Source organism: Hibiscus syriacus, unplaced genomic scaffold, assembly GCF_006381635.1.
Source record: "Hibiscus syriacus cultivar Baekdansim isolate YM2019G1 unplaced genomic scaffold, ASM638163v2 tig00110462_pilon, whole genome shotgun sequence".
Classification (NCBI taxonomy): Eukaryota; Viridiplantae; Streptophyta; class Magnoliopsida; order Malvales; family Malvaceae; genus Hibiscus; species Hibiscus syriacus.
Window position 1 is genome coordinate 2,546,402 of NW_024062747.1, and position 27,662 is coordinate 2,574,063.

The window sequence follows — 27,662 nt, forward strand, 5'->3', positions numbered from 1 at the left end:
TTATAAATTCAAAGTAACTTAGGGACTAAGTTGTAATTTACCTATTTTAATATTCTTTTCTTCTTCCCCTACCTTCCCCGCATGCGCCGCCGCACACCGCTTTCCCTCCCTTCTCCTTTGCTTCCATGGCTATGGGCAATGAAAAAGCGAGTAAAATAGCCGCCTCGAGACGAAGACGGAACTTGTTGAAGAAAGCTGCGGAGCTTGCGACACTATGCGACACTAGAGGAGATGAGAATGGATGCTGCAAATAACAAGTAGAGTCTATTGGCATTCCCTTGAAAATGGCATACTTCCTCAAAACACCTTCTCTATGAAGCCATCTTTCTCCAAAACCCTCTGTGACCATCGACAAGAGCTTCGAGTCTCTCCAAATGAGGCCATTCATCAAATATGGTCCCAGCTACCATATTCACAGCCCTCGTGGCGATCCCTTTGCCCCAATACTTGGACGCCAAAACATACCCGAGTTCTCCCCTGCATTTATCGTTCCCTCAATTCGAAGTCACCGAATGACCCCGACCGGTCGGTTGTCGACGCATATTGCTCGGAACCAAGGGTGAGGCAACACGATGTTCTTGATGTAGTTCAAGCCATCTTCTTTGTTGGTGTAAGGCTCCCAAGTGCAGAAGCGTGTCACTTTCTCATCAGTGGCCCAGACCATGAAAGCATCTCTGTCTGCAATGAGATTTGTGTAGTTGAATTGGATTTTGGAAGCAAAAGAATAAAATAATATTAAAAAAGAGTAAACTAGAACTTTGTCCCTAAATTATTTTGAATTTATAAAATGGTCCTTAATTAGTATTTTGTAATTTTATTAACGTGTCACATCATCAAACTAACATAAGTTAATGTTTCAGTGACCGCGTGTTAATTAAAATAAAACGAAAGTGACTATATATTATGTTTTTTGAATTCAGTAACCATATATTTATAAAACTTAAACAAAAGTGATCAAATCTGTAATTTACCCTACTTTATAAACAGATGAAATTTTCTGTCGGAAGGGTTAAAATCGACGCGAAGAAATTCAAATCAACACCAAAATGGGTCATTCCAATGGCGGCTGACTTGTTCTTAAAAGCCGTGTGTATGCCCTGCTCTATGCTTAATAGTCAAATTGTTGTGCTTTTAAAGCAGATGTTGACTGACCTGTCAACTTTTTCACTAATCTGACGTGGTAGCCTGAATCATATAAATTGAAATAATAGTATATTAACAATGACATATACATAGATGGTCACTATAGAATCATTTTAATATCGTACAAATTTAATATTTTAATCAATAAATTTATTTTAATTAGTAAATTAATTAATTAATGTACCAAATTTTTTCCCGATTAATACGTTTTTTAAATTATTTTTTTAAATAATCTTTTTTGAACATTACTATAAAAAAAACATTCAGAATAATCGACGTCTTCATGAAAACGCAAAGAACCCATACTCTCATAATCGTTATACATTCATGCATTCCTATCCTATGCTCCTATGACATGTAGAAGATGTCGAGTGATCCTAGTGTGGAAGACACTCATTACTTCTTGCATCTTTTTTGCACTATTGTTCAAAACATCCCATTTGAGAAAATGGGATGAAGACCCTCAAGATAATGCTTTAGTTTATGTTTAATTATGATATATTAATAAAAAAACCTGATTTGAAAATTAAAATTTATATGTACGCATGATATGAAAAAAAGTAATGAATATCTTTTTAATTGATTAGGACATGTTGAAATTTTCAAATAATGTACTATTTTGTCGGATAATGTTGTGGAGAGATTATTTCGTGAAATGGGATTAATGCTATAATGTTGATCGGATAATGATGTCGTCCCAACGTCGTATAATACAACCCCTCGAAGACGCATGGGTGTCCATGCATTTATGGCTGGCAAAGTTGCATGGTTTACTATGCGTTTCTCAACTCCAATGGCACATGGAGTGCATTACGTCTTCCTCTTGCATGGGCCATGCACAAATCCTTCTTAATTTATTGACAACGTAACACATCTCATAAATACAATTGTTTGAACTCAAGACTTCTAAAGATAACAATATTCTCTTTTATCACTAAAGTCGTCACACCCTAAAATTTAATAATTGTGTTTATAATTGTATATGTATGTTATTTATAGGTTAAAAAAATCCTATAGACATTGTATTATAAAATTTTAAGTTATTTAAAAATATATATAAAGTATACTATTTTAATATTGAGTTCAATTTTTGTTAATGAAAAGCATCATTGAAATCAAAAGAGCTTTTATCCGATTTAAGATCATATAACTTAACATAAGATGAAGTTGAATATTAGAAGAAACAGTTGGGTGTACTTTACAGGCTACGGGTTGCTGTTTGTACATTTGACGAAGCCATCCCTATATTAACGGTTTGACACAAGCTACCTACCACCGAAGACCAAACCATACCAAATGAGTTGCCGGCAAAACATTGAGATTGAATTACAAATTTGCCATGTCAGGAAAACAACTGGAATGCGTCTGTCTCCATGTTTTTGCTGTCTTTATCAGGATAAATTATTTTATGGTCTATTTCAATCACAACATAATACAGGTATTAAGTGATTTTAATAATAATAAATATTATTATTTTAATAGTATGATGAATATAATATTATATCAAACTTATGCACCAATCACATATATTATATTATATTTATCATATCATTAAAATAATAATTTTTTTATTATTAAAATCAATCAATATCAATAGGGCTAATTGAAATGGTAAAGAGTTGACCCACCAATTATTATTATTGTTTAAACAAAGACTAGAGTTTAAGTCATGGAAAATCTTGAAATCGGAAGGCAATAACAAAAAAAAATCACTTAATAAAATTATTAATAATAACAATTAACCCATAAGTCCATAACCTAAAGTAATGTTTATTTCATGCACCTTTTGCCTAAAAAGCAAGACCATTAGCAGATCACACACCACTAATCCGCAAGCTTAATCCATTAATTTACACGAATCAATTTCTAAAATAAACAAATAAAAAAGTTACACGAATCAACTCAGCTGTGAAGAAGGAAAAAGGGAAGGAAAAAGGAAAGGAAAGGAAAGGAAAAGAAAAAGCAGAAACACTAGTAAGTTTCTCCAAAAGAGCTTCTTGCTTTCTACACTAGGGCTAAATGTGTACATCTTTTAGTGTTTTCCAAAGATAATTCCTACTTCACTGAAACGCGGATTTTCGATTTCTTGTAAAAAAAAAACAAAACAAAACTAAATACCAGCTACCAGAACCAAGAAATCCCACTCGTTTCTACCGATTTCCCCTTTTTTTCCCTTTACCCGATGAACGATCGATAACCATTGAGTCAAAATCAAGTGTTTTAGGATGATTCAGTTATTGTTCTTGGTCCTTTTTGCTGAGGGTGTAATGGCGCTTCTTCTACTGGTGAAGATTGGGCCTTTAAGAGAGCTCGTCATAAAGAGCTTAGATCAAATAAAGATGGGGAAAGGTCCAGCTACTGTGAAAACTATTGCTGGTACCATGTCTGTAATCCTTTTGTCGAATCTCACGAGCATTGTCAAGATCCAGAACAAGGGTGCGAAGCTCGGAACTATGTCACCTATGGATCAGGTTCTATGGAGAACCCACTTGCTTGAAGCTTCACTCATTGGTATGATCTGCTTCTTTATCATGCCTCATTGGGTTTTTGCATTCATCTGTTAGTAATTTTGTGTTTTTGCTCTACTGTTCAATTATTGCCTTTGTTTTAGCGTCTACAATGTTGAACGGGTACCTTTGGTTTTAAGGTTGTGCTTAATCAACTGAAATAGTAGGAAATAACTCCTAGAATGTAATGAACACCTTAAAGGACTTGGAAAACGCTAGAAACGTAGATGTCGGAACTATGCGAACAAACTTTGCGGCTGAGGACAACTGCACGGGTATATAGTGGAGACTAACGCACGAGGTCGTTCAATAGTTCATCTTTCTGAATTTGAGATTAACATTATGTATCAGGGAAAGCAATGTTAATATATTAACATATCATGAAATCTGGTACATAAGCTATAGGGTCTTATTACCAGTTTACCTATATCGACTCATTAAGTTGATTTCTGCATACGGAAATTAATAGTGCTTTAATCTTTTAATGAGAATTTTGTCAATGGCTCTTAATGAAGAGTCAGTAGACTTAATACATGGTCACTCACCGACGGTAAAATGTTATAGATATTGATACATGACGCATCATTCAGTGTTCAAACCATTATAGAACAATAGCCTTTTGAAATGTGTGATTGAAGGTCCATTTGCTTGACAAGTCATTAGAGCATTTTGGAAAATGAAACAAAATTTGTATTCGATAGTTGATGATGCGGAATTGAACTCAAGACCTTTTGGAAGTTAGCTGTGTAGAGTGTTTGGTTATTTCAGTTGTATGGGGTTCGTTGTTGTCTTTTCCTCATTCCTATGAACCCACATATCCATCAATAAGTATGGTGTAGTATTATAATATTAGAATGTTAATAAATATTAGTTAGTATTTGTTATTAGTTTGTTATGATTTGTTGCTTACTTGGGCTATATAAGCCATATTTGTATTAGGTTGTAGGCAGAGTATTTCTTCAATGTTGAATAAAAACTTCATTCTGTCATCTCTCTATCTTTAAGTTTCCTCCTCCTCCATTTGTTATCTCAGTCCACCAGCTTTCATCACTCTCAGCCTCCATGGCAGCATTCTCACATGTAGTTAGCTAGTTATTGTTTCCGATATTTACCCCAACGGTTCACTTCACAATTCCATCTCTTGGTGGACTTTTAACCGGTTTCCTCTTGTCCAGACTTCATTGAGCCATCAGATATTTGAGAAATGGAGTGATATTTGTTGGCTTTCCAGTGAAAAATGGAGTAACCAAAACTCTGCAATTACCGACTTAAATATATATATATATATATATATATATATATATATATATATATATATATATATATATGATCTATCATTTCTACATTTTGTTTTAACTTTGTGGATCATGTAGAATTAGAAGCAGTCGGATCAAATAAGCGATTGTCTGTAACATAGCTGACATGACTATTATCACTATGAACTTTACCAGGTCTTGTAACTAGTATGTTCTCACATCATAAACCCTTCTTAACCTATTGTTAATTCTGGATTAGATATGCAACGGTTATACTTACATTGGATACCAAATTAAAGTTTAAGATGTCTTGTGATAAAAACCTTGCTTAAAATTAAACAGTTTGAAGCTTTATTATATGCATTGTACTTAGTTCAAGGTGTTTAGGGCAAGAACACCGCTATTTTATCTGCAAATATAAAGGGTTTGGAATGGAAGAGAATTTTATATGGAACTGTTCTAATAATGAGATCAAATGTTGAAGGTTTCTAACATCTGGTATATCCGTTCAATTTCATGGAACTTCTGTGACAAGGTTTTGACTGAACTCTCACTAACCATTCTGGATATGTACCCTGTTTTGAGGTGTAGAGATCTTTATTTTTCATTGCTTAAATTATGCGTGTGCATCATTTTTATGTCCGGAATTTGGAAATATAAAGTCGTGTTGATGTATTACCCTCCAATCCTTCATAGCTTTACGGCCTTTGGGTTTACGGCATGGTGATTTTTCTGACAAAAACTTTGAGGATTTTTGGAAGTTAAATATTTTCCTTTGCGATCCCTGAATTTTAGTGATCTGAAAATTGAAGTGAATTGTTCAGTCATTGATTATAAACTGAGTGAGCTTCAAGCTTGTAATATCAAGTGAAATGAAGAAGCTTTTATTCTTTTGTTTAGTGGTATCGGTGCATAATTGTGATTGTCTGAACTTGTAGGTTTACCCTGTTACTCGGTTTCATAATTGATCGTATGCACCATTATATTAAAAAGCTTATTGGGTTAAGGAGTAGGGTGGGATCTTCAAAAGTGGAACTCGAACATCTCGAGAAAGAAAGATCACAGCTTAAAGACAAGGACGACAAAGCCTCCAAGGAGATAAAGCTACTAAAAGAAGAAATCTCTACACTATCAGAGAAACTGAAGAAGCTGAAGTCGGAATCTGAAGAGAAAGACAAGAAGATCGAAACTGCAGAAGCGCATGTTGCTGCTCTCCAAAAGCAATCTGCAGATTTGCTACTTGAGTATGATCGTTTATTAGAAGATAACCAAAACCTTCAGAATCATGCTTCGGGATACAAGAGTTGAGGAAATGTTGAAGGGCTGGGTGAAAAGAAAAAGTGTTTAGGGTATTGATTTATGTTTCTTAAAGAGACTAAATGGATCTGTGCAAGTGGGGGGAAGTAGGTCTCTGCGTTGTTGAAAATTTTTGTAACTCATGAAATTTTAATTGTTGACATAACTAAATTTAGCCTTATTTAGATTAGTTTACTTTAATACTAAAAAACTAATTAAGAAGCAAATCAACAGTAAGTATTTGGTTCTCAGATTTCTTCTGCAGTGTCCATTTGCCGGAATTGTCATAAGCAGGATGGAGTTTGCTATTACCACCATATTAACTTTGCTAAGCTAAAAAGTGAAAATTAACACATAAAAAAGTTGGGAACATCGTGCTTTAATTTTCTAAAATGTCAAAACAAATGACAGTATAGAAAGGAGTACTTACATATATACTTCATCTAAATGGCAGAACATAATTTAAGAGAGGCTGGATTTCTTTGCTGCATCGTTGAAGGGCGAAGGCAGTTTTGACAGTTTGGAGTGAAGAACCTGCTTTATTGTTCCTGCAATAATCCTCCATATATGATCCTTGCAACGATAAAACTTGCTTCGAACAGTCATTCTCACCCACCTTAAAGTTTCTCATGACCAGCAGTGAGGATCGATGAAGCTGAGCTTGAGAGGCCAATAGCAACAGGAAGCCTCTTCATTTGACCATGAAAATCATCTAACGGTCCAATTTATCCAATGCAAATGCTATAGCTTCGAATTCATGGTGGCTTTCATCTCCCATAAGGAAACCATGGTTCTTCCCGTTTACATCCAGGACACTGTAGCCAGGTACGTTCTTCTTTCCCGCGTCTTTCATGAGTTTACGTACCGCAGCTACTTCATCCCACATGTTTCCATTGGCAAATATATTTGAGACCAATGCATGAATTCCCACGTCATCTGGATTTAACTCAAGGACCTTTGCTGCCATTTTTCCAATTGACGGCTTCCCATGATTACAGCAGCCAGACAGTAGAGCAACCCAAACGGCCGCCCCTGATTTCTTGTTCGTAGACCCTATTAGTTTATAAGCTTCTTCCAAACGTCCTGCACAAGCTAAAAGATCAACCATGCAAGCATAATGCTTCTCGGTTGGATATTATATTCATCAACCATCAGATTAAACCAGTATTGACCTTCATTCACCAGTCCCGAGTGGCTGAGAGCCAAGAGAAGTGCAGCAAAAGTTGCATGATCAGGTTTTAAGCTCGTGTTTGTAATCTGACTGTACAGTGATAGAGCTTCCTTTATGCCCATGTACTGCATAGCTAGCAATCAATGCATTCCAAGAGATCATATCTACCGAAACTATCCGATCAAAGACTGCACGAGCATAAGAAAGCAATCCACATTTTGCAAACATGTCAATCATTGCAGTGCCCGAAACTTGTTCCAAATCAAGCCCTCTAGTGATTCAACCATGTATAGATTTACCCAATTTTAAAAACCCAAATTGTGAACATGCCATAAGAGCACCCACAAGGGGCACCGATTCCGGTTTAAAACCACAACCCTGCATCTCTACCGACAAAAGCTAGAAATTAATTCACCCTAAGAAACATCATTCTTACTTGGCATCTTCTTGAAGACACGCAAAGCATATTCCAAATATCCATTCTTAGTATACATAGCAAGAATGCTAGTCTCAGCCACGACATCCTTGGAGAGACATTTCCTAATCATATATCCATGAATTGCAGTCCCAACTTTGAGTCGCCAAGATTTACAGATGCCTGAACCAACCCCAACGTCACAACATCATCTCCTTCATTCCCTGCCATTTGCATTTTTCTATACAAATCAATCGCCCCACTTGCCTGCCTACTCTGCACAAACCCTGTTACCATATTAGTCCAACAGACATGATCCTTCCTCGGCATCTTGTTAAACACCACCGTCGCCTCATCCATTTTCCCGCACTTAACATACAAATTCAAAATGAAAGACGCTACAAACACTTCATTTAGATATTCAAAATTCACAGAGCTTTACGCCAAATTTCCTCCCCCATTTCCAAGTCCATCAAGCTAACACAGGCCTTACTGGCCATGGTAAAAGTTGAGCTGTCGGCTTAGTGCCTTCCAGAATCATCCGATGGTAAAAACCCAAAACTTGAACAGAAAATTGGGTAGAGAATGAAAGACGCCGTCTGTGGGAATCGAACCCACGACCACATGGTTAAAAGCCATGCGCTCTACCGGCTGAGCTAAGACGGCTCACTGTTCTTGTTCATTAAAAATTATATATGTAATTTTAACCATCCAAGTTTCAACTATCTAAGCCTAGTAATTTCAGAGTGTAGCAGCAGCTTCTCCAGCAATGGCCGAAATCTCAGAAGCTAACGACTCCGATTCCTCCGAATTACAAGACAATGGTAGTGAAGCACCACAGCGACCTGAATCTGAACCCGACTTCGACCCGAAGTTAATGCGTAAAACCAAACCCGGATTGAAGCGCCTCGTTCTCACCTTCTCCGTCCTCTTCTCCTTCCTCCTCGGTCCGCCTCTATATCTCCGACACAGCTTTAATTCTAAATTCATCCCTTTGGTTTCTTAATAAATAAACGAGTCTTGTTTTCTTCTTATTTTTGTTTTAATTTTCGTATTGAATTTGCAGGTTTCCCATTCTTATGGAAATCCGTCGAAATCTACCGTTCTCCTCTGCCGTTTCGCGAAATCGACTCGCTCTCGACTCAGCTACGATCCGACAATTTACTCTTCCCGCTCCATTTCCACGCCCTTTTCGTCGGATTCGATCATGATCCCGATCACCTCCGTCGGTCAATCCTACTCGAAATTACCAAATTAACCTCTCAGAACCCTAAATGCTCCAACAGCTATACTCTCTCCGTCAATGTGGATTTAGGCTCCCATTGCCTCCACAGCCCAGTCTCGTCTCCACATTCGAGTTCATACCCGTGCGGATCAGTCACCGCCACTGATTTTGTGCAGAACGATGACGTGGCGGTCGATGAGAGATTGGTCTCGGTTTTTGGCGGGAAAACTAAGGAGTACATTGTGGCGGTGGTGAAGGGTGGGAGTGAGAGAGCTGTTGTGGGGAAGCATAGGCACGCCTGGATGGTAGTTGGCGGTGGGAGGAAGGTGGAGGTTGCAGCGGTGAAAGTTGCTGAGCTGTTGGTCAAGTTGTTTATTAATGGTGGAAGAGAGGAAGGATCTATTCGGAACGAGTTTATGCCAGTCGGGGCTGATGGAAAAATCGTTCTTTCCTTCAATTTGCTCAATGCGGATCCACTTGATTGGGTTTATGATTGGTATGGAACATTTATATGTTAACCGTTACAGCTTTTTGCAAATTTGATCCATTTTCAAACGTTTGCTGGTTTTGTTTTGATTCTGTTTGTTTATATTGAAAATCTTTAGTTGGGGAACTGTTTGATAATGTAATTGTAAACGAAACTTGTTATAGTTAGAATGTGTTATGCTGGTGGTGCATTTTGCTCACCTGATGTTTCCTTTTATTGGTCTGCAGGGATTTTGAGAAGATAGATGATACCTTGTTGGCCCCTATGATTGAGGCTTTGGGACCCGTGGCAAATATCAGTGTAGAGAGTCAGGTCGAGGGTCATCTTCATTCTTCATTTCATTTGTATTTTGCATTCTGGTTTACTTCTGATTGCTGTTTCATTGGTCTCGTAGGTTTTGTACCATACCCCAAAGGCCTCATTCTCTTTTTGGAATCAAAAGTTGGAGAGCTATGTCTTTAGCACCAAAGATCTTCCTTTCTTTGTATGTGTCTAAGTATTTTCTGCTTCTGTTTCTGTATATTATTGATAAAAGATTGATGCCCTATATTTGAATTATTGTATGTTTCTGCAATTATTGCTTTTTGGACACAAGAAATGTCAGATATTGGTTGTAATGGAGCTCATGGTTTTAACAGGTAAATTCTAATGAATGGCACTTGGATACTTCAATTGCAGCTGGTGGGCGGTCAAATATATTGCAATTTGCGGTGTATATTCTTTTATTCAATGCTTCCTTTATTTCTTAACTGTAAATACGGATTGCATTTATTGAGTTATAAGGGTGTATCAGCCTATAACTGCGTGGTTCCATTCCTGTCAATGTTTTTTTTTGTTCAATGTCCATTTTGGGAGAAAATATTGATTCAGGAATGCCAGCCTGCTTTGATATGCCCTTTTTCAATAACCTCTCTGGTTCGCTCTCATATTTGTGATTTGCTTGCAAGTCATTTTCTCAAGGTGTTCATTTTTCCCTTTGTCACCAGATATGTACCATCTGCAAAGGAATGCCCTCTTCTTCTCCAGCTACCAAATGGAGAGATTTCCAAGACAAATGGCTTTATATCTCCAGTTAGTTATCTAGACTTCATTATATTCATGCTTTCACTACTAATTATTCTGTGAGGCTGCATTACCTTATTACTTCTCATGAAACCTTTTAGATGTGGGGAGGTGTTATTGTTTGGAATCCCCAAGGCTGTTTAAATGATTCAGAATTTGAGCCCAGTGCCAAGAACATAATTCCAATACAGGTTAGATGATGCACGACTAATTCAACAAAAAATTGCTGCCCCCTCTCCTCTTCTGCTCTGTCTCTCTCTATCTCTTCCATACACATGGTTCCATTAGTTTTCTCTACTTTGATGCATGAACGTTCTTAAACAGGATCTTGAGAACATGTTTGAAGTATTCATTGGGCAGTTCCGGCAACTCTTTGGTTTTAAATCTGTCAATGTTTATGCTGGTGCCTCAGGCGATTGGAACCTTCTGCCTAGTGAAAGAGGTTTTACTGAGTGGTAAGAAAATCCTATGCAACTACCAAGCTTTGCCTAATAGTTACATTTTCTAGTTCCCGGCAAATAATGGATTAGTTCAAAATGAACTCAATTTGTAGTGGTTTGATCAGCAAGTTTTAAATTCCAGCAAATATTTCTTAAAAGAATAGGCATAGTTTTGTCTTGATCAGTTGTTCATTTTGTGTTCGAGTTTTCTTACTTTCAATTCTTGTCCAGGGAATTGGATGTCTTGTCACGACAGCATACATGTTTTAATCTTCATTCTTGTGCCACAACACTTGTATCTCTTTCAAGATTGGTATGTGTTCATTGGTATTAAAAATGACCATCTGATTCAATAAGATTTTTTGCCACTGATGACAAATTTTAATGCAGGTTCAATCACTGCCAAGGATGATTATCATGGATGATATAGGAAAACAGGTAAGATACTACGTTGGACTATAAGTTCATTTATCTGAGTACTTGCTTTTTAACTCTGTTTGAAAATAACCATTGAACTATTTATGGTGGTGTCTTCGACAAGGTAAAGTTTTCTCTTGAGGCAGCAAAGCTGGCACTAAGTAATGCATCTAGTGGAGCGTATGAATCTTCAGCTGGTATTTTCCTAAATTTACATGTAGATTGAAGTTCAATTGTCTTGATTATCTACCATTCAAATCTCTTATCGATTCGGCTGCCTAACAAATGATTTACACCTTTTTGGTCAGCCGCCTCAAGTCAAGCAAGGTCTCTGGCAGAGGATGCCTTTTTCCACCCATCTATTATGTCTGTTAGCTACTATTCCTTTGAGCACTGCTTTGCTGTCTACTCGGTCAGTTAAATGACATTATTCTCTCTCTATATATATAAAAATTGAGGAGAAACTGAGATTTTCTTACAAAAGCATGCTTTTTAGTACTTTGTATTTTGAGATTTTGCTTTGAGTTCTATTTGCAATCCAGTGAATTACTGTTCCTTTCCTTTACAACATAGCATTCTGCATTCTTTTTCTGAGTCATCTTTCTTATAAATTCTGGTTGGTGAACTATTTCTGTTCATCGAAACAAATTATTACAAGTTCACCAGTAGCATTGATTTGTTGGACAAGGCTCGAACTCAGTGGTTGTTCTATTTTTGCAGCCATTCTTCTTGCCAGTTTCGATGCATGTTGTGCTAGCAGCTCTAAGAGAACTGAGAAGATATAAGCAAGAAAAGGCCAAGTACCTAGTTTGGAAGGCTAAAGCAAACACATCATCTTAAGTAATTCTCTGGATCGAAGACTGACATCAAGTAAAGGCCTCAGCAGGCAAGAGGAAAGACTCTTATCGGCCATGTGAGAAATTCAAGAAACATACAGGATCTGAAAGTCAATTTTCTAAACACGTTATGCTGGCTTGCATCCATGGAGATTTTTATCAAATTTGCTGAATTTGAGACTATTTTGACGAGTCTTAGTTTTGGATGTATGCTGATTATTGTTTGATGAAACTCTTGAGTTGATGATAGAATCATAGTAGTGCAATGTATTATTGAGCCAAACCTTTTCTTTTTTAAACACAAACCCCAGAGCAAAAGAAAACTACATAATTTAACCTCATAATCCCGGTATATAATTGGTAGCCGGAGAAAAATAAAGCACGAACTTGTATGATAACGTAGGTTAGCACATGGTTTTCAGCTCGAGCAATTGGATTTAGATTTTTGAAAGCTTCCAAGGATATAAATCGAGACAATGCAGCAAATTAGTTAGTTTAAAGTTTCTAAATGCTAAAGGGCTTCCACCTACTTCCAATCTAATAACATTCCATCCTTTGATTTCAATAACAAGCTCACTAAGGCATGTTTTTGTTAATCAATTTCAACATGAAATACCGGGAAGAATAGCTACATATGCAGGTTCTTATCAGCCAAAACATAGCCTTGCAATATCCTAGGATCAACTGTTAATATATCTTTAGATTCAACAGGCAACAACCACTTGTTGCTAAAACTCCGAATATCAGCTTCTTGACTCTAGCTCCAGAATTATCTTCTTCCTTGGGCCCTGGAGGTACAAACAAAAGATAACTGAAACCAAGTAAAGGGAAGAGAAAAACAAGTTGAATATAGAGATAAAAAATGCTTTCAATAGTGAAGGGTTGATGGGCGAAGGGGGTTCTTTAAAGACCACAAGCAAAAGGCACAGACATTTGTATAGGACTCCAGATGGAACTAAAGTGACTTACAAGAATTTCCCAGAACTCCCTTCAGCACCAATTATCAGTACATTCCAAAAATTCCAATTTCTTTTCAAAAGGCCAGCATTAACTTGCATATAACAGTTAATTTCAATAATACCTCCAAATGATCATATGCACGTAGAAGGAATTCAAAAGAAGCAGGCAAAATAAAGGGATTTTATAGGTCATGATAAAAAGGGACATTCTTGTAGAGTTAAGAAGATATGCCTTGGTGCTTTAAAAGAGAAATAACATTTGGGGCATCTCAAATTTAAGGAACTGGATAAAATGATTTAAAGTTACCATTGGTATGCCTAAAACTTTTAGATCCTCATCAGTCATGTGTACAAGTGCAGCCATATCAACCTGCAGAAGGGGGTTTATAACGGATGCAGATATTTGTTTAATTTATGTAATGATGAAGAGTCCCGGGGGGGGGTTGTTTACAATATACAAAGGAACGTAGAAAACTCACTTCCTCAGCTTGAAAAGTGATTGCATATTTTTCGAGACCCAAAGACTGGAGGAAGCCCTCTACCGAAGTATCAGTCTGCATATGAAAGCACACTGCTTAAACTGCGGAATCATCATAAGTTCAAAAATGGAGGAATGCCTCTTATGTCGGAAACAACAAAAGAGAAGTATAGTTATGCAAACATGGAGAGATTTACCATTCCATTTAAGAGAAAACCAGAAAGCATTTAAGTGACCTATTTTCCATATTCCACACAATCCCTAACTTGGCAAATATTCTTAAGCATCATATGGCTTAACATGGTTTGTTTTCCCACTAATTATACTTTGAACCTGCCAACACTATGCAGAATCCAATTTCAGTTAATGTGTTAATCTTAGTCCACAATCCAGAGTTGACAGGTGGAACTTAACCTAGTTGATTTCCTTGTGCATTCCAAATCAATGAAAACAAGACCTGGCAATATCCATACCGTGGTGGGGCAATTTCACTTGGTTCGATTCATCATGGATTGAAATGAAGCCCATGGGATATGCATACCATTAGATGGCAAGATTTTGAACCCCTTCCCCACCCGCCCACACATGCATACACCTCTAGCAGAAGGTACAGACAAAAACCAAAGCTTTGACGTATCATGCTTGTCCAACAAACAGAAGACTACAAAATGTAAGGGAAGGTGCTAAAAAGCAAAAAGAGAAGAAGCTAAATACATTTTGCTTAGCTTTCTTTCTTGCTGTTGTATTTGCAGCCCCTTTGGGCTCTGGTTCAGGAGTTTCAACTGCTACACTTTTCCTGGCTGGTTGGGCAACTTTTACTTTCTGTGTCGGTGGATCAGCATTTATTGGCTGTGTATTCATTGTTCCTGATAATTTTTCACGAAGATCGCGTACACCTGAGAGAGTTCCCCTTCCGCTTTGAGACACATTTTGGAGACTTTTCCTTTGCAGCTTCGAACGAAGATCTTGGGCATCGACTTTACGATCTTCACAAACCATTAACACAGTCAAAACGATATATAGATAATTTGGGATAACATGGAAAATTTGGGATGATTTTAGCCTTAAGAATTTGGATGAAATATGGGAGATTATAAAGTGTTGGAATGATAGAAATTAGTTAAAGTTGTTATAGATGAGTTTAGTAGCATAATAAGGGTTGTATACATGAAAATTTGGGTGAAGTGTAGATGGTTTTCAGATATTCTGGACATGTGCATCGATACACTATGAATGGGTACCGATGCACTAAGACAAAATTTGAAGGTGCATCGATGCATTAAGGGGTGCATCGATGCATGGGAATTTCGAACATATGGGTGCATCGGTACACTCCTTAAGGAAATTAGGAATATGAGTTTATTAAATTCGTTTAAGTTAATAGCATCGAAGTATAAGGTTTAGGCTTCTGATAATCTTCTTGAAAATTATATTTATGTAGATACAGAGCCTAAACGAATTCCGGAACAATCTAAGGATTAGGATTTATTCAAAGCAAGCAAGGCTAAGGTGAGTGCAATTTTAATTGTACTTATGCTATTGAACGAACATTGGCTTGCGATGAGCCAGTGATGGAGTTATTACGGTAAGAAGTGGCTCCTAAAATGTTATTTGATTTGTGATTCTTATATGTGCATGAATACATGAAAATGGGTATAGTATATTATATGTGACATGCTATACCTGCTTACATGAATATGCAATATGTATTACATGTTATATGAAATGACATAGATGTTTACACATACATGTGGTATGTGACAGAAGAAAAGGTATATGTGATCACAAGAGAAATGACATGAGTATATGAACATAAGAAACATAAGAATAATGCCCATGGTATATGATACGAAAGCTATACGTATAGTTGGCATGCCAAGAGTCGAGGGTTTACGCGGTCCTTCGGGACATATACAGAGGTCCTTCGAGACAAATACATAGGTCCTTCGAGACAAATACATAGGTCCTTCGGGACAAATTTCACATGCCCCTAGTGGGACCCCATATGAGCTGTGGTGACAACAATAGTGCACAACCTCAATGTACTCGAATACCTTGAGTTCTCAGTAATGTACATAGGCTTACAAAAAGGTATAAAAAGTGTTTGCATTATTACATATTATCATGTTATTATTATTTACATGGAATTATATATGACATGATTGAATAAGTAGATGATATTTTCATATGTATATGAAATGCATTGTTATTATTATATGTTATACCTCACTAAGTCTATGACTTAGCGTGTAAGTGTTTTACACATAGGTACCGAAAAGGAGAGAGATCCATTATAAGCTCAGCAAAACAATATAACTCCACTTGAAGGTTAGATCAGAAGTAGATTAAATAGTATGTCTTATTATGTGAAAATAAGTCGACATGTAAATTTTTGTGCATCGGTGCACTGTAGCAATGCATCGGTACACTGTAGCACTGTTCATACCGTATAGTACTGTTCATAAATATATTTTTGAGTTAAATTTTTATAATGAAACATAATTTAATGGTATATTATTGTATTTTCTTAATATGAGTTCAAATGTTTTGTTATTTTGTAAGAATATTGTTTCAAAAAGTCAACGTGACATCTCGGACTCGTATCCGGGTCGGGTACGGGTTGGGGTGTTACACTTTATAGAATCAATATCATGCCTTTGGATAAAAGGGCATTAGAACTTTTCTAATTTGTTTACAAATTTTCTGCATAATCAATGTAACTTTTCCAGGGAATATTTGTAAAATAAGTTTTTCCTGCCTTAGTATTTCAATAGAACATTTTCTGGTTTGTTTATATTTTTCCTATTATTACCACTTCAATTATTAAGATTATCATTTACTCGTAATTTTGAATTCTCTGGCATCAAAAACTAACATGGTTAATATCAGGTGGCTTTGTGGAAATTCACAGCAAGTGGTTCACCTAAAGTTAATGGTAATACATTAGTAAAAGAAGTTGGTTATTGATGTGGTTTGAATAAAGGCTTTGATTATTGGCATCAAAGTACTATTTGAATTTTATTTTGCACTTTGTAATTATGCAGATACGAGACCTCTGCTTTGTTTTAGTGCAGATACAGTTCCAATTAGATCAGTTGCATGGGCCCCATCAAGGTCAGTGATGTCTGCCGTATTCCTTTTGCGGACTAAATTTGATGTAGCAATACCTCTTCTTCTGTTTTTAAACAATATATTCTGGGAATTTGGTGGCTAAAATGCAAAGGGAGTGACCTTTCGTAGATATTGTACCTATCTTTTTTTCTCTTTGAGTTTCAAAGGTTATGGGCTATGTGTTTTCTGTTGGACTATTGCTGTATTGCTAATGAATTGGAACTACTTTATTAACCAGTTATTTTTGTCAGACAACCAGATTTAAGCCCCTTTCATTAAGAAAACTGAAATATTATATGGATCTAGTTATAAATATTGTTGACCTAGTCTACCAACTTGTATGTTTGATACTATGATGCTTCCCGATTGTTGTAATTAAAATTCTATTGTTGAATTTCAGTGATATGGAGAGCTCAAATGTTATTCTTACCGCTGGACATGGAGGTCTTAAGTTTTGGGACATACGGTAACCTTGATACCATGTTCTGGTTTAAGTTTAATCGCTTTGTATCTCAGTTATCTTTGAGCTTTTGCTTGTCATGCACTCATGTTCCCTATGCATTCATCTCAGTTGCAGATGCTTGGTGGCTTTATTCTGTTTCTTAAGATTGAACTCTTTGACTGTATAGTTCTAAAGATTAATTAAACTTTAAAATCTTCTTAGGGAGGTTTTTAATGAGGCCTTCTATTCCTATCAAAAAAAAAAATCTTCTTAGGGAGGTCATATTGCATGACATATATCAATAGTGTAGACTGAGTTTATGTTTACTATTTAATTTACCATTATGTAGTCCATTTTCTTTAGGATTCTTTCTAAGTGCCATGAAAGTTCATGATTTATTGAAGCTTACAGAGACATAGGAGGTTCAGCTGAAGTTACAGTGTTTATCGACAGAGAAAGACAAACTTATTTTTATTTTTCTTGGTACTAGTGAATGGAGTTTGCTCGATTCTCTTCAGTGTTTCTTCTAATTCATTTTTACCTTCACTTGTAAATCACCACAAATTAGAGTTGTAGCTATTGTTGAGTGTATGATAAAGGAACTTGCATGTCTAGTATTGTCCAGGGTTTGAGGCGCTTTGTTGTCTGCCGCTAAGGCACGTGCCTTGCCAACAATGGGCATTTGTATTGCATTTTATGCATATTTAGTTGAAGTAATTAGCAATTAGGATGAAAAATTGTGCACATCAATTTATGCTTAACTTGATCTATACACGTACTTGATCTTCTTTGGTTGCTGGCTTAAGTGGGAACATTTAAATTTTTGCATAGTCAAGAGTTTAAGTTCAGTTGGCACCAGAGTGATTTCCTATTTCCCTTTAAGTTCTGAATTATTGACAGTTTGAATTTAGTACTTCTACAAGAATTGTAATTCTCTAGGATTCCATTTAGGGCACATTTGCATGTGTTAACTGTTAAATAGGTTTCCATTATTTTAAGGGAATGGACCTGAATTGTGGGTTCCTTTCAACTATTAGCACTCAGAACGTGTTCTCTCAGTATGTTGTGCATGTATATATATATATATATATGGATGTTGTATGGAGCATTTATCTCTAAGAATTTAACCTGTTCAAGATGCTATGGTAGCATGATTACATGTTCCTTAAGAGCTCTTGTTTGACGGGTGTATGCAGTGATCCATTTCTTCCATTGTGGGATGTCCATCCGGCACCAAAGTTCATGTATAGTGTGGATTGGCCGCTAGAACCAAGGTAGGCTGTACACGACCGCTTTCCTATTGTTTTCATTGGAATTGATGGTCTTCTCTTCGACTAGAATTGAGACAACCTTTCATGTCTGTAGATGTGTTATGATATCCTTGACGATGGAACAATGAGACTTCTCAGCTTAGTTCATGCAGCATGTGACGTTCCTGGCACTGGAAAACCTTTTGGGGGGACCAAGCAACAAGGACTGCACCTTTATAATTGTTCATCCTTTGCCATCTGGAGTGTACAAGTGTCGCAGTTAACAGGTATGCTTGCAGTGATTTTCTTATATGATTAACTTTTGCTTTCATTATAATAAAATTTGCAGTGGACCTAATATGCCTGTAGGGGGGGGGGGAATCTAGATATGCGGAAATTGGAAAACCTTTTAAAGAATAAGATATGTTAGAAAAAAAGATCATATATGGTTAATACTGTTTGACTAGAGTTGTGTTTGTGTAGGCATAGAGTAGAAAGAAATTTTGCTCCACAAGGTGGATGCTGTATAACATGGGCTCTACATTCTTTAGATTAAATCGTTTGTGAGCATAAAACCATTCTACATGTGACAAACTATTTATATTTTTTCAGTTTGTGAGATACTAATTATCGACCTAGTATTTTTGCTGCAGCACTAATTATCGATCTAGTATTCTCCATCTTTTTTTTCTTTGCATGTCACTGCAAATGTTTATTGGTGGTTACAAGTGTAATATTTGACTATTAAAGTGGGTTGATGAACAACTTGATTTTCAAATTGTCGTTTCCAAATTTAGATCGGCTGGTGAATATAAATTTTAGGTATGGTGGCATATTGCGGTGCAGATGGTGCTACAACGTGCTTTCAGGCGAGTCGGTTTACCTTTATTTTCAATGCTTGCTTTAATTATCCCCTGACAGACTTTGTTTCCAAGATGTAAATATTTTCTTTTCTTTCTTTCTCCAATGAGAATTCATCTTGGAGACTGGTCGAAAATTATTTATACGAGTTATTTTTGTTACTTAACCTTCTGCATTTCTCTAGCAAATCATGTTTCTTCCACTTCTTAAGGTACAGAGTCTTGGTCCTTAGTTTCAGTCAACTGGCAGTGTAAAATTATTCGAGTGCTTTCGTTGATGCTGTATATCAAGAAATTATGTGATACCGCTGCTTGAAATTTCCTTCAAAATAAAATTTAAAACCACTTGTCTTATATCCGTAAGCTACCTCTTCCAAGTTTTTGCATCGATTGATACTATTGTTTTTATAACCAGCTTAACTCAAAAGCAGTGGAGAAAGATTTTTCACGAAATCGAACCCCGCATTTTGCATGTGGATCCTTTACCAAGGATGATTCCGCTGTAATAGTTAATACTCCATTACCAAATATTCCTCTGCCGTTGAAGAAGCCGAATAATGACTGTGTGGATGAAAAAAGATCCATGCGAAGGATGGGAAGGCAATAGTTCCATCTAATAAACAAACTGTAGGTAAGCTTTCACAACTGAGTTGCCAATCGGATATTCCAAGCTTATTTCGTAACAGCCAACGTGTTCTTAAATCTGTTGCAGCACTTTGTGATGGCCGGAAGGCAATGATTCCATCTTCTGATAAACAAATTTTAGGCAAGCATTCACAACTGAGCTGCCAATCAGATATTCCAAGTTTCTTTTGTAACAGCCAGTGTGTTCTTAAATCTGTTGCAAAACTTTGTGATAGCAACGATACCAGTGTGGAATCCGAACCCGAGGAAACATTGGCAGCTCTGAAAACCAAACTGAAGCAAAAATCTAAAAGTGACGGCAAGAAGAAAGGTGATGCTGATCAAGCGTTGGCACTGAGAACCGAAGAACCAATGAAAAAAGAGAAAGAAGGATCCGGAAAAGAAGCTGAAAGTGGAATCGAGGCCAAGATTTTGGCGATACATAGAGTGAGATGGAACGTGAACAAGGGTAGCGATAGATGGTTGTGCTACGGAGGAGCAGCCGGTATCGTTCGATATCAAGAGATAAACATTCCGGCATCGTCTACTCTAAAGGTAGAGGTAGAGGCAGAGGTAAAGGTAAAGCTAAGTCGAGCTTAGTGTGCATACCTTGAAAGTGGAATTAGTTTATGAATTAGCATATCGACCTTTGCTGGAATTAGATTGCCAATAATCACTCTCATTTTGCACGAGCCAAAGTCACCGCAAATAACACTGTTAAATTCGTAGAAGCCTAGGTCTAACCTCCGCAACACAATATTCACGTGCTTTTATTTTTTATTATAATTTTAAACTATTTTAACATATTTATCAACAACATAAAATAAAATTATGATGATACCTTTTAAGATCTAATGATAAGAAATTTTATTATCGTAATCGTTTTAAATCAATAATATTTATTATTTTTAATTGTATTAAATGAAATTTTAGATTTCATGCATTGTATTAATAGTCTTTTGATCGATGGAAATTATTGTTGTTGATGTGGTGATGTATGATACTGAAGTGATAATTTACGAATCAATAATAATAGACAAAGAAGTTTAATTGTTTTCAGTTAAGTTTGACGTCATAATTGATTTTTATAAAGAATTTGAGAGTTTATTCAATATTTAGATAAAAATTTAAAATTGTTAAAGTTTAAAAATATTAAAATATTAATAATTATTATAAAATATATTAAATTATTTATTAAACAAATAAAATAATTTTCATGAAATAAATTTCACATTAAGTAGTAAATAGATGCTTAGCTATATATAAATTTTCACACAAATTTTTTTAAAAAAACCTGTAAGAAGATTTCTATTTTAGATTATTAAATATATTTTAAATTATTATTTTTTGTAAGATATTTTTTTAATTAGTTACCAAACATTACCTAATTTAAAAAAATGGAACCTAAATTATTAAATTTCATTCGGCCTGATAGAATAAATTTCATTAATATTTTCCTTTAGCCTATTAATCAAATGTCAATTTCACAATTCACTCCCCCAACGAAAAAACACGGCAAACGGCCCCACCATCTTATATTTCTACTTAATATCTTGTCGAAGTCCACCACCACGCGCCTCTTTCAACTCTTCTTTTATAAAAGCAGGTATTTTAAACTTTACCAGAAGCAGTTTTCTTTTTTCCTATTTAACTCGTGACTCACGCTCCATAAATATTCGCGTGAACCAGTTTCCCGGGAAAAAGAACTTAAAAAAGGCAAAATAAAAGTAGGAAATCTTAGCAAATTAATGATAGATCAGCAAAATTTAATCCTCCGAATAGTTCTTTTCTGTTTTGCTTAATAACATAAAAGCAAAAATAAAATAGTTTAAACTGTAAAATATATATAACGCATATCTCAAGAAAAGGGCAAATAGTAAAGGCTGCTGTGAAGTAGCAGTAAGGGCTGCTGTGAAGAAGCAGTAAGGGCTGCTTCCACTGCTTTATATGATACAAGTAAAATATTGGTATATTTATTGATATTTTACATCTATATCTGTGTGTGAGCTATTTGCTTCGCTTTGATAAATTGTGGGGAAAAAAAGAAATTGTCGATCTCTGTGTAACGCCTACTTTGAGCGTGTTGTTGAAGAAGTGAAGACTTGAGATAAGGGGGGGGGGGAAGGATGTGATTTGATTCAGTTTTTGAAGGGAAGTAGAAGAGAATGGATTACAACTATGATCGGTAAAGTTTTTTTTTTCTTTTTTCTCTTTGATGTCATTTGGTTTTAAATTGCATGATATTGTTTCTGGGTTTTTATTTTATTTTATTTATAATTTTATGAAAATTTATTTGCATTTTTTGGATCAATGCTAGTTTTTCTGAAATGGGTTTCTGCTTGATTTTGCGCCGGGGTGGGGGGTTTAATGGATAAACTGCTGCAATTGGGAAATGGGTGTGCTTGGATTTTGTTTATCGTTTTGATTTTTGCAGTGGGATTTTTTGGATTTGTATTTTGTACAGTAACTAAAATGCTAAATTGAAAGCGTGAAGGAGTGGGCTCTCATTAAAATGGTGGGTCACTGTGTTTTTAATTTGTTCTTTTGCTTTTTGGTTAGTTTAAACATCAGTGCTGAAAAACATATAGATTATGATCCCTTTTTCTTGTTGTTAGATCTAAATGGTACAGGTGTCCTTTTTATTTTTCTACATGTGAAATTAGTTTGGTTCATAAATAATTTTTGGATCCAATGCTTCAATTTTACTTTTTTCCTTTTCCTTTTTGTTGTTTTACTTGTGAGGTGGAAATATTTACTGTTTTGATGTTGTGTATCCTGATAATTTACTTTCCTTTTTTCCCTTTGTCTATTTAGCTTTATGGATTATGTTGGTGATTTAATTCCTAATTTATTTAGAAACCGAATTTAGGATTTGCTTAATGCTTGGTTCAATGGAGCATGGATTCCATTTTGGTAAAGTATTGGATGATTCATTGTGAAGTCTCTGCATTGGCTTTTAGCTTTGGCGTGATTGATTTACTCATTTTTGTTTATTGTTTGATCAGTGACAGGGAACCTTGGAATTGGCATGAGGAGAATTATGGTGTTCAAAATAACAATGATTTTGGTAATTTATTACCTGAGGTTATCATCTAGTTAATATATTTGAAGTAGGGAAGTCGAATAAAAAGTTTCAAGACAATAGGTTACTGATGTCTGAATAATATCCAAGCAGGTGCCTCCCTAGGTGAATTGAATCAAGTGACCTTGAACGAGGAAGACCTTTCCTACATGTGTGATGAAGCAACCCCTGTTAAGGAATGTGGGGATCTATCATATCACATTACTCTTAATGGTAATTTTTGTTACTTGAAATTCTTTGTAAACTTATTGTCATTATAACGCCTGCTCTTCTCTTTCCTTTCGAAGTAATAACTAATAAGACCGTGGCCTTTAGATAATACGAGCAAGGAATCAGAGGATATAAGGGAGACTGCTTCACAATTTAAAAGGCGTAGAATGCTTCAATTTGACACCCATGCAGCAGATTCTTCCCTTATGTGTGACGAGATGCCAATGCCATCTGCTTTCCTAAAATCAAGGGTGACTGCTTGATAACTCTTCTAATCCTGTGAACTTAAAAGAATCATGTTTTATTGTCCAAACTTCTATCGTTCAACTTTGTTTTGAATAGCTGACACGGATTGATATACTAGATGTGAATCATGATGCTAGACATATTAGTTGATCATAGTTGTTTTTTGTATTGGGTTAATTACCCCATTCATACATGAAGTATACCCAATTCTCAGTTTCATACATAATGTTTAAAAATTCTCGATTTCATACATGATGTTTTATACCGTCAACAGGTTCACCCATTTCCGTCACGGAAGGTGACGTGGAACCCTTAACAAAATGCCATGTGGAACTTCGGAAATGGGTGACGGGAATGCCACGTGGCACCCATTTAAAGTGCCACATCACCTTCTGGGACGGAAATGGGTAAACCTGTTAACGGTAGAAAACATCATGTATGAAATCGGGAATTTTTAAACATTTTGTATGAAACAGAGAATTGGTGTAGTTCATGTATGATTGAGGTAATTAACCCTTTTGTATTACTAAGAATGAAAGCTCTATTATCCGGATTATTTTTTGCTTCCATTTACTGGCTAGAGGTTGCTGATATTTTCAAATTTTATCGTTGCTACAATTCAATTATTTATTTAAAACAAGTCCTCGAGTTCTTCCTATTCCGGTGGCCTTTGAAAAAATATGCATGATAGATCTATGACTGGTTATTTTTTCAAGAGATGAAGTCAATATTTATGAATTTTGGTTAAAATGTAACATGGTTATTGATATGTCTTATTTTTTTATTTCTTCCTTCAATACTTAGGAAAGGGATAATTTGATTGAAGAGGTCGCATCTGAGTGGGTTTATGGATTTTCAGGTTTCTACTGCAAGCCCGTTTTCATATAAATAATAATGAACTTGATAAAAAAACACAGTTGGATTTTTAACCATAAGGAAATATTGCAGAAAATGCATCAGCCTCTAGTTATGAGGGCCTAGATCAGTCATGTGAAGGGTGGTTTGCTGAATATTTTAATGATGCGGAGATGCTTCTTAGCGCTGATGATATGTATGCTTCAATGGACTTTCAACGTTTTTGTTTGATCATGCTATGAATGTGTTCTGATTGCTTTATAATGTGAGATTCAGGAATCTTGCTGGTGCATCTGATATTCAAATTGATACTTCAGGTACGATCCCTTTTCTTCTGAATATATTGTATATAGTGTGCTGTTTGTATCTTCATTTTCTAAAAGAAAACATTATGTGTCATTGTTCCGTTACTCTCTCTCTAAGTTGCTCATTTTCTTAACTTTATGATGAAATTTGACTCTCTGTTCATAGAGTTCTGCCTTCCCCAACCTGAGTCTGGGGTTGATGCTGTTCAAAAGGAGGCAACTCGAACTCTTGGAAATGTTATTCTCAAAGGTACCCTTACCCTCTTGTTTATTTCTATTGAATTCTGTTTTCCTTTCGATTTGCATGTATCAACCTATCTATTCCCTGCCGTTGTTAGATAGGATAAGAATAAGCTTGTATGAATTATGTCTCTATTTCAATTTACCATGTCCTTTAAGCAGGACTCAGTGACCTATGTTCATTTTTTACCTCTAACGGAGATTAACACTGTCAGATCGGAATTTTTTTAAAATCATTTAGGTAGGAAGTCTTTCATTCGGATGCCTCCTAAGGAAGCATCATCTGTTGCCTACCCATTTGCTTTCATTAAACCGTGTGGTTTCCACGGAGATGTTACCTTGAAGGATATAAACCAGCGAATCCAAACTCCACCACCATCAAAATCAAAACAAAGCAATGAAGATCTTGCTGATGCTTTCCCAACTTCTGTTTTTTCTGGGAAGCCTGTTGTTGGCAAAACTAAAATTCGTACCGATGGAGAAAAAGGCAGCATCACAATTATGAGAACCAAAGGCTGAGTAGATAAGTGTTCTATCTTGGTTAAATATGGTGGTTCATGTATCATTCCTGGATTGACACTGCATTTTTCGTCGGACTCCTGGAATTCATAAAACGCATCAAAGTGTTTTATGTTTCCAAAATGGTAGAACTCTACAGGTCTAATATTTGTCTAATAATGTGCTTTATATTTTGAGGCTATAAATGACGTGATATTCGAGATTCGCTTATTTTCTTCCCGTGTTGGAAAAGAGCTGATCAATGCTTTCACCAGAAGAATTTCTGTATTCACATAGTATATTTAGATATGTTTTAGAAGCATAAGATTTGTAAGATTGTTCCTCTCTCTCTCTCAGAGTCAATTACAGCATTATTATATTGAAGTATAAATGGTGATCGGCATCAAGATTTATGTTGTCCCTCATCTTTTGCTAATGCATTTGTCTGCTTAACCTGTATGTGGTATGATACATCGTATAGCTACCTTTGTCTGATATTACGGTATGATCATTGTGGTAATTGCTTAGGTCTGGTACCGATACTCATGTCTAGGAAGGATTATCCATTGGTCCGCTAGATATGAACAAACTATAGGGAATTGTTTTTGCATACCAGAGAATTCCCACTTAGGGTTTATCTTTCAGCATGTTGACCGAAATGGCAAGTTGTGTTCTCTTGCATTGCATCACAGTGGCTGGTTTTGTCATTGGAAAATGAATCCAAAGATATAGCTACTGGTTGTATCAACAGTGGCTGGTTCTATATTTGTCTAGATTGGATACTGCACAGGACTATTATGAGAACGATCATTCCAATCCAGTTTATTCTATTCATAACATCAGGATTCGAACCTATAACCTTGCGTAAGGAATCTAATGCTTCAACTTACTATACAAATTGGTTATTAGTAGCTTTCTTAACATATCTAATGGACTCCATTTCTCCCCCATATATGAGTATCCACGTATGTTCTCAAAATATCCCTATCCAGCATGTCTTGTATGTACTCATATTTTGTATTATCTTTTCTATTGAGCAGCAGACTCGAGAGTGGAGCCACATGGTTGTGGTTGCAAAATTGAATCTCATGTAAATGCCTTAGCCCCCGCCTCATTAAACATAACCAAAAGGGACATTTTCTCAACACTTGTGTTTCCATCCTTGCTTAATTGTGCCCCCAAACAAGTATCATATCAGCAAGCTGTTCATCATTAATGCCGTTGCTAACATTTAATTTTTTTAAATAATATACGTAATTACAAGATAATACTTGTAGCACCCGTTTTTGTTCGGATCTTTTCTATTTAATTTTAATTTATTATTATTATTATTATTAATTAATTAATTTACAATTTTTGTAGGCCCAAATACAATCTCACCCAAGACCCAGTCCACAGTCCACCTGAAACCCAACATGTGACCAAAGCCCAATACTGGAGCCAAAAAAATACAACCCATCAGCAGTGAACTGCCCAACAAATTGACCCGACTCAAAATTTAGGGTTTTGAAACCTTAAAGTACCAAATCAGCTGTCTGGCTTCCTAGCAGTCGTCGGCTCTTGGTGTTTCAGTTTCCTGGTCAAGCTTCTCAGTCGTCGAGCTGATCAAGCTGAGCCTCCCCTCCAACAGCCTTCTGTCGCCGCCGTCCTCTTCTGCAACAATAGTGACTCGCATCCATCATCAACAGTGGATAGAAATCACACCAAGTCAGAAAACAGAGAAATAAATCAAAACAAATCTTATCCTAGAACCTAGGGTATTATTTGCCTACAAACTTAGCACAAATCCATCAATCTTCTGGGGCATAAAAGAAGAGATATCGCATGCAAGAGAAGGGACCAGGAGGGAGATTCGGGAAAACAACAAAAATAGAGAAAAAAATCAGAAAAGAAAAAAAAATAATAGAAAGAGAGAGAGAGAGCATTCGGGGTCTTAAAAAAGAATAAAAGAAAGAGAAAGAAAGGGAGTGAAAAAAGCCCTTACCTTGGTCGGAGCTCGTCGGGGAAGCCCACGGGTCGCCGGCGTTTTTTTGATTCGAGAGGTAACCCTTTTAGATTTGAGGCTCTAAGGTTGTTTGTAGGGAAAAGTATGTGAGTTTCTGGGAGGAGGATGAGGAAATGAGACTTTTTGGGTGTCTCTCTCTCTCCGGCCATTGACGCCGCCGTACGCCGCCACGACTCCGCCGTGGTTCCCTCTCGCCGACAAGGAGAGGTTGAGAGAGTTTTAATATCTCTCTCTTCTCTATT

At 36.1% G+C, this 27,662-nt stretch overlaps 5 protein-coding genes, 1 long non-coding RNA gene, 1 other non-coding gene and 1 pseudogene across 9 annotated transcripts; 5 read left to right on the forward strand and 3 right to left on the reverse strand.

Moving 5' to 3' along the window:
• The first annotated feature begins 3,070 nt into the window (after nucleotides 1–3,070).
• Nucleotides 3,071–6,377, forward strand: LOC120126957 (B-cell receptor-associated protein 31-like). The gene is made up of 2 exons (XM_039144987.1): nucleotides 3,071–3,668; nucleotides 5,858–6,377. The coding sequence occupies exons 1-2, from the start codon at nucleotides 3,369–3,371 to the stop codon at nucleotides 6,212–6,214; spliced, it is 657 nt and encodes a 218-aa protein (XP_039000918.1). The 5' UTR covers nucleotides 3,071–3,368; the 3' UTR covers nucleotides 6,215–6,377.
• A 537-nt stretch (nucleotides 6,378–6,914) lies between these two features.
• Nucleotides 6,915–8,471, reverse strand: LOC120126861 (annotated as a pseudogene).
• TRNAK-UUU lies at nucleotides 8,382–8,454 on the reverse strand. Its single transcript has one exon. It is a non-coding gene; the product is annotated as a tRNA-Lys (tRNA).
• A 57-nt stretch (nucleotides 8,472–8,528) lies between the features above and the next one.
• Nucleotides 8,529–12,513, forward strand: LOC120126946 (GPI transamidase component PIG-S-like). Of its 3 annotated transcripts, none has more exons than XM_039144982.1 (13): nucleotides 8,529–8,735; nucleotides 8,855–9,509; nucleotides 9,728–9,812; nucleotides 9,895–9,984; nucleotides 10,139–10,212; nucleotides 10,487–10,571; nucleotides 10,664–10,753; nucleotides 10,887–11,017; nucleotides 11,234–11,315; nucleotides 11,393–11,440; nucleotides 11,544–11,616; nucleotides 11,728–11,785; nucleotides 12,140–12,513. In XM_039144982.1, the coding sequence occupies exons 1-13, from the start codon at nucleotides 8,558–8,560 to the stop codon at nucleotides 12,174–12,176; spliced, it is 1,686 nt and encodes a 561-aa protein (XP_039000913.1). In that variant the 5' UTR covers nucleotides 8,529–8,557; the 3' UTR covers nucleotides 12,177–12,513. The 3 variants fall into 3 exon arrangements, with proteins under 3 accessions (XP_039000913.1, XP_039000912.1, XP_039000911.1); XM_039144981.1 differs by having other exon boundaries at nucleotides 10,923–11,017; nucleotides 11,728–11,831; nucleotides 12,140–12,512; XM_039144980.1 differs by having other exon boundaries at nucleotides 11,728–11,831; nucleotides 12,140–12,508.
• A 313-nt stretch (nucleotides 12,514–12,826) lies between these two features.
• On the reverse strand, nucleotides 12,827–14,710 carry LOC120126960 (ankyrin repeat and SAM domain-containing protein 4B-like). The gene is made up of 4 exons (XM_039144988.1): nucleotides 14,407–14,710; nucleotides 13,694–13,768; nucleotides 13,522–13,584; nucleotides 12,827–13,043 (listed from the first exon to the last, which is right to left on the reverse strand). The coding sequence occupies exons 1-4, from the start codon at nucleotides 14,689–14,691 to the stop codon at nucleotides 12,999–13,001; spliced, it is 468 nt and encodes a 155-aa protein (XP_039000919.1). The 5' UTR covers nucleotides 14,692–14,710; the 3' UTR covers nucleotides 12,827–12,998.
• A 1,877-nt stretch (nucleotides 14,711–16,587) lies between these two features.
• LOC120126944 lies at nucleotides 16,588–19,364 on the forward strand. The gene is made up of 6 exons (XR_005516489.1): nucleotides 16,588–16,627; nucleotides 16,737–16,806; nucleotides 17,204–17,269; nucleotides 18,442–18,519; nucleotides 18,611–18,782; nucleotides 19,318–19,364. It is a non-coding gene; the product is annotated as an uncharacterized LOC120126944 (long non-coding RNA).
• A 580-nt stretch (nucleotides 19,365–19,944) lies between these two features.
• LOC120126943 lies at nucleotides 19,945–20,737 on the forward strand. Its single transcript, XM_039144979.1, has 2 exons — nucleotides 19,945–19,986; nucleotides 20,068–20,737. Exon 2 carries the CDS (start codon nucleotides 20,091–20,093, stop codon nucleotides 20,577–20,579), a length of 489 nt encoding a protein of 162 aa, XP_039000910.1. The 5' UTR covers nucleotides 19,945–19,986; nucleotides 20,068–20,090; the 3' UTR covers nucleotides 20,580–20,737.
• A 2,089-nt stretch (nucleotides 20,738–22,826) lies between these two features.
• On the forward strand, nucleotides 22,827–25,823 carry LOC120126941 (protein XRI1-like). Its single transcript, XM_039144978.1, has 9 exons — nucleotides 22,827–23,046; nucleotides 23,155–23,274; nucleotides 23,377–23,522; nucleotides 24,322–24,376; nucleotides 24,466–24,568; nucleotides 24,649–24,689; nucleotides 24,844–24,927; nucleotides 25,159–25,745; nucleotides 25,785–25,823. The coding sequence occupies exons 1-8, from the start codon at nucleotides 22,878–22,880 to the stop codon at nucleotides 25,434–25,436; spliced, it is 996 nt and encodes a 331-aa protein (XP_039000909.1). The 5' UTR covers nucleotides 22,827–22,877; the 3' UTR covers nucleotides 25,437–25,745; nucleotides 25,785–25,823.
• The last annotated feature ends 1,839 nt before the right edge of the window (nucleotides 25,824–27,662 follow it).

Coding starts and splice junctions, on each gene's coding strand:
- LOC120126941 (XM_039144978.1), top strand. CDS start 22,878: ATGGATTCCATTTTGGTAAAGTATTGGATGATTCATTGTGAAGTCTCT. Junction 23,275..23,376: donor ATATCACATTACTCTTAATG/GTAATTTTTGTT, acceptor CGTGGCCTTTAG/ATAATACGAGCAAGGAATCA. Junction 24,928..25,158: donor TGGAAATGTTATTCTCAAAG/GTACCCTTACCC, acceptor AAAATCATTTAG/GTAGGAAGTCTTTCATTCGG.
- LOC120126946 (XM_039144980.1), top strand. CDS start 8,558: ATGGCCGAAATCTCAGAAGCTAACGACTCCGATTCCTCCGAATTACAA. Junction 10,754..10,886: donor AGAACATAATTCCAATACAG/GTTAGATGATGC, acceptor GTTCTTAAACAG/GATCTTGAGAACATGTTTGA. Junction 11,018..11,233: donor GAAAGAGGTTTTACTGAGTG/GTAAGAAAATCC, acceptor ATTCTTGTCCAG/GGAATTGGATGTCTTGTCAC.
- LOC120126957 (XM_039144987.1), top strand. CDS start 3,369: ATGATTCAGTTATTGTTCTTGGTCCTTTTTGCTGAGGGTGTAATGGCG. Junction 3,669..5,857: donor TCATTGGTATGATCTGCTTC/TTTATCATGCCT, acceptor TTTACCCTGTTA/CTCGGTTTCATAATTGATCG.
- LOC120126960 (XM_039144988.1), bottom strand. CDS start 14,691: ATGGTTTGTGAAGATCGTAAAGTCGATGCCCAAGATCTTCGTTCGAAG. Junction 13,585..13,693: donor TCACTTTTCAAGCTGAGGAA/GTGAGTTTTCTA, acceptor CCCCTTCTGCAG/GTTGATATGGCTGCACTTGT. Junction 13,044..13,521: donor AAGTTTTAGGCATACCAATG/GTAACTTTAAAT, acceptor TTGTACCTCCAG/GGCCCAAGGAAGAAGATAAT.
- LOC120126943 (XM_039144979.1), top strand. CDS start 20,091: ATGATTCCATCTTCTGATAAACAAATTTTAGGCAAGCATTCACAACTG.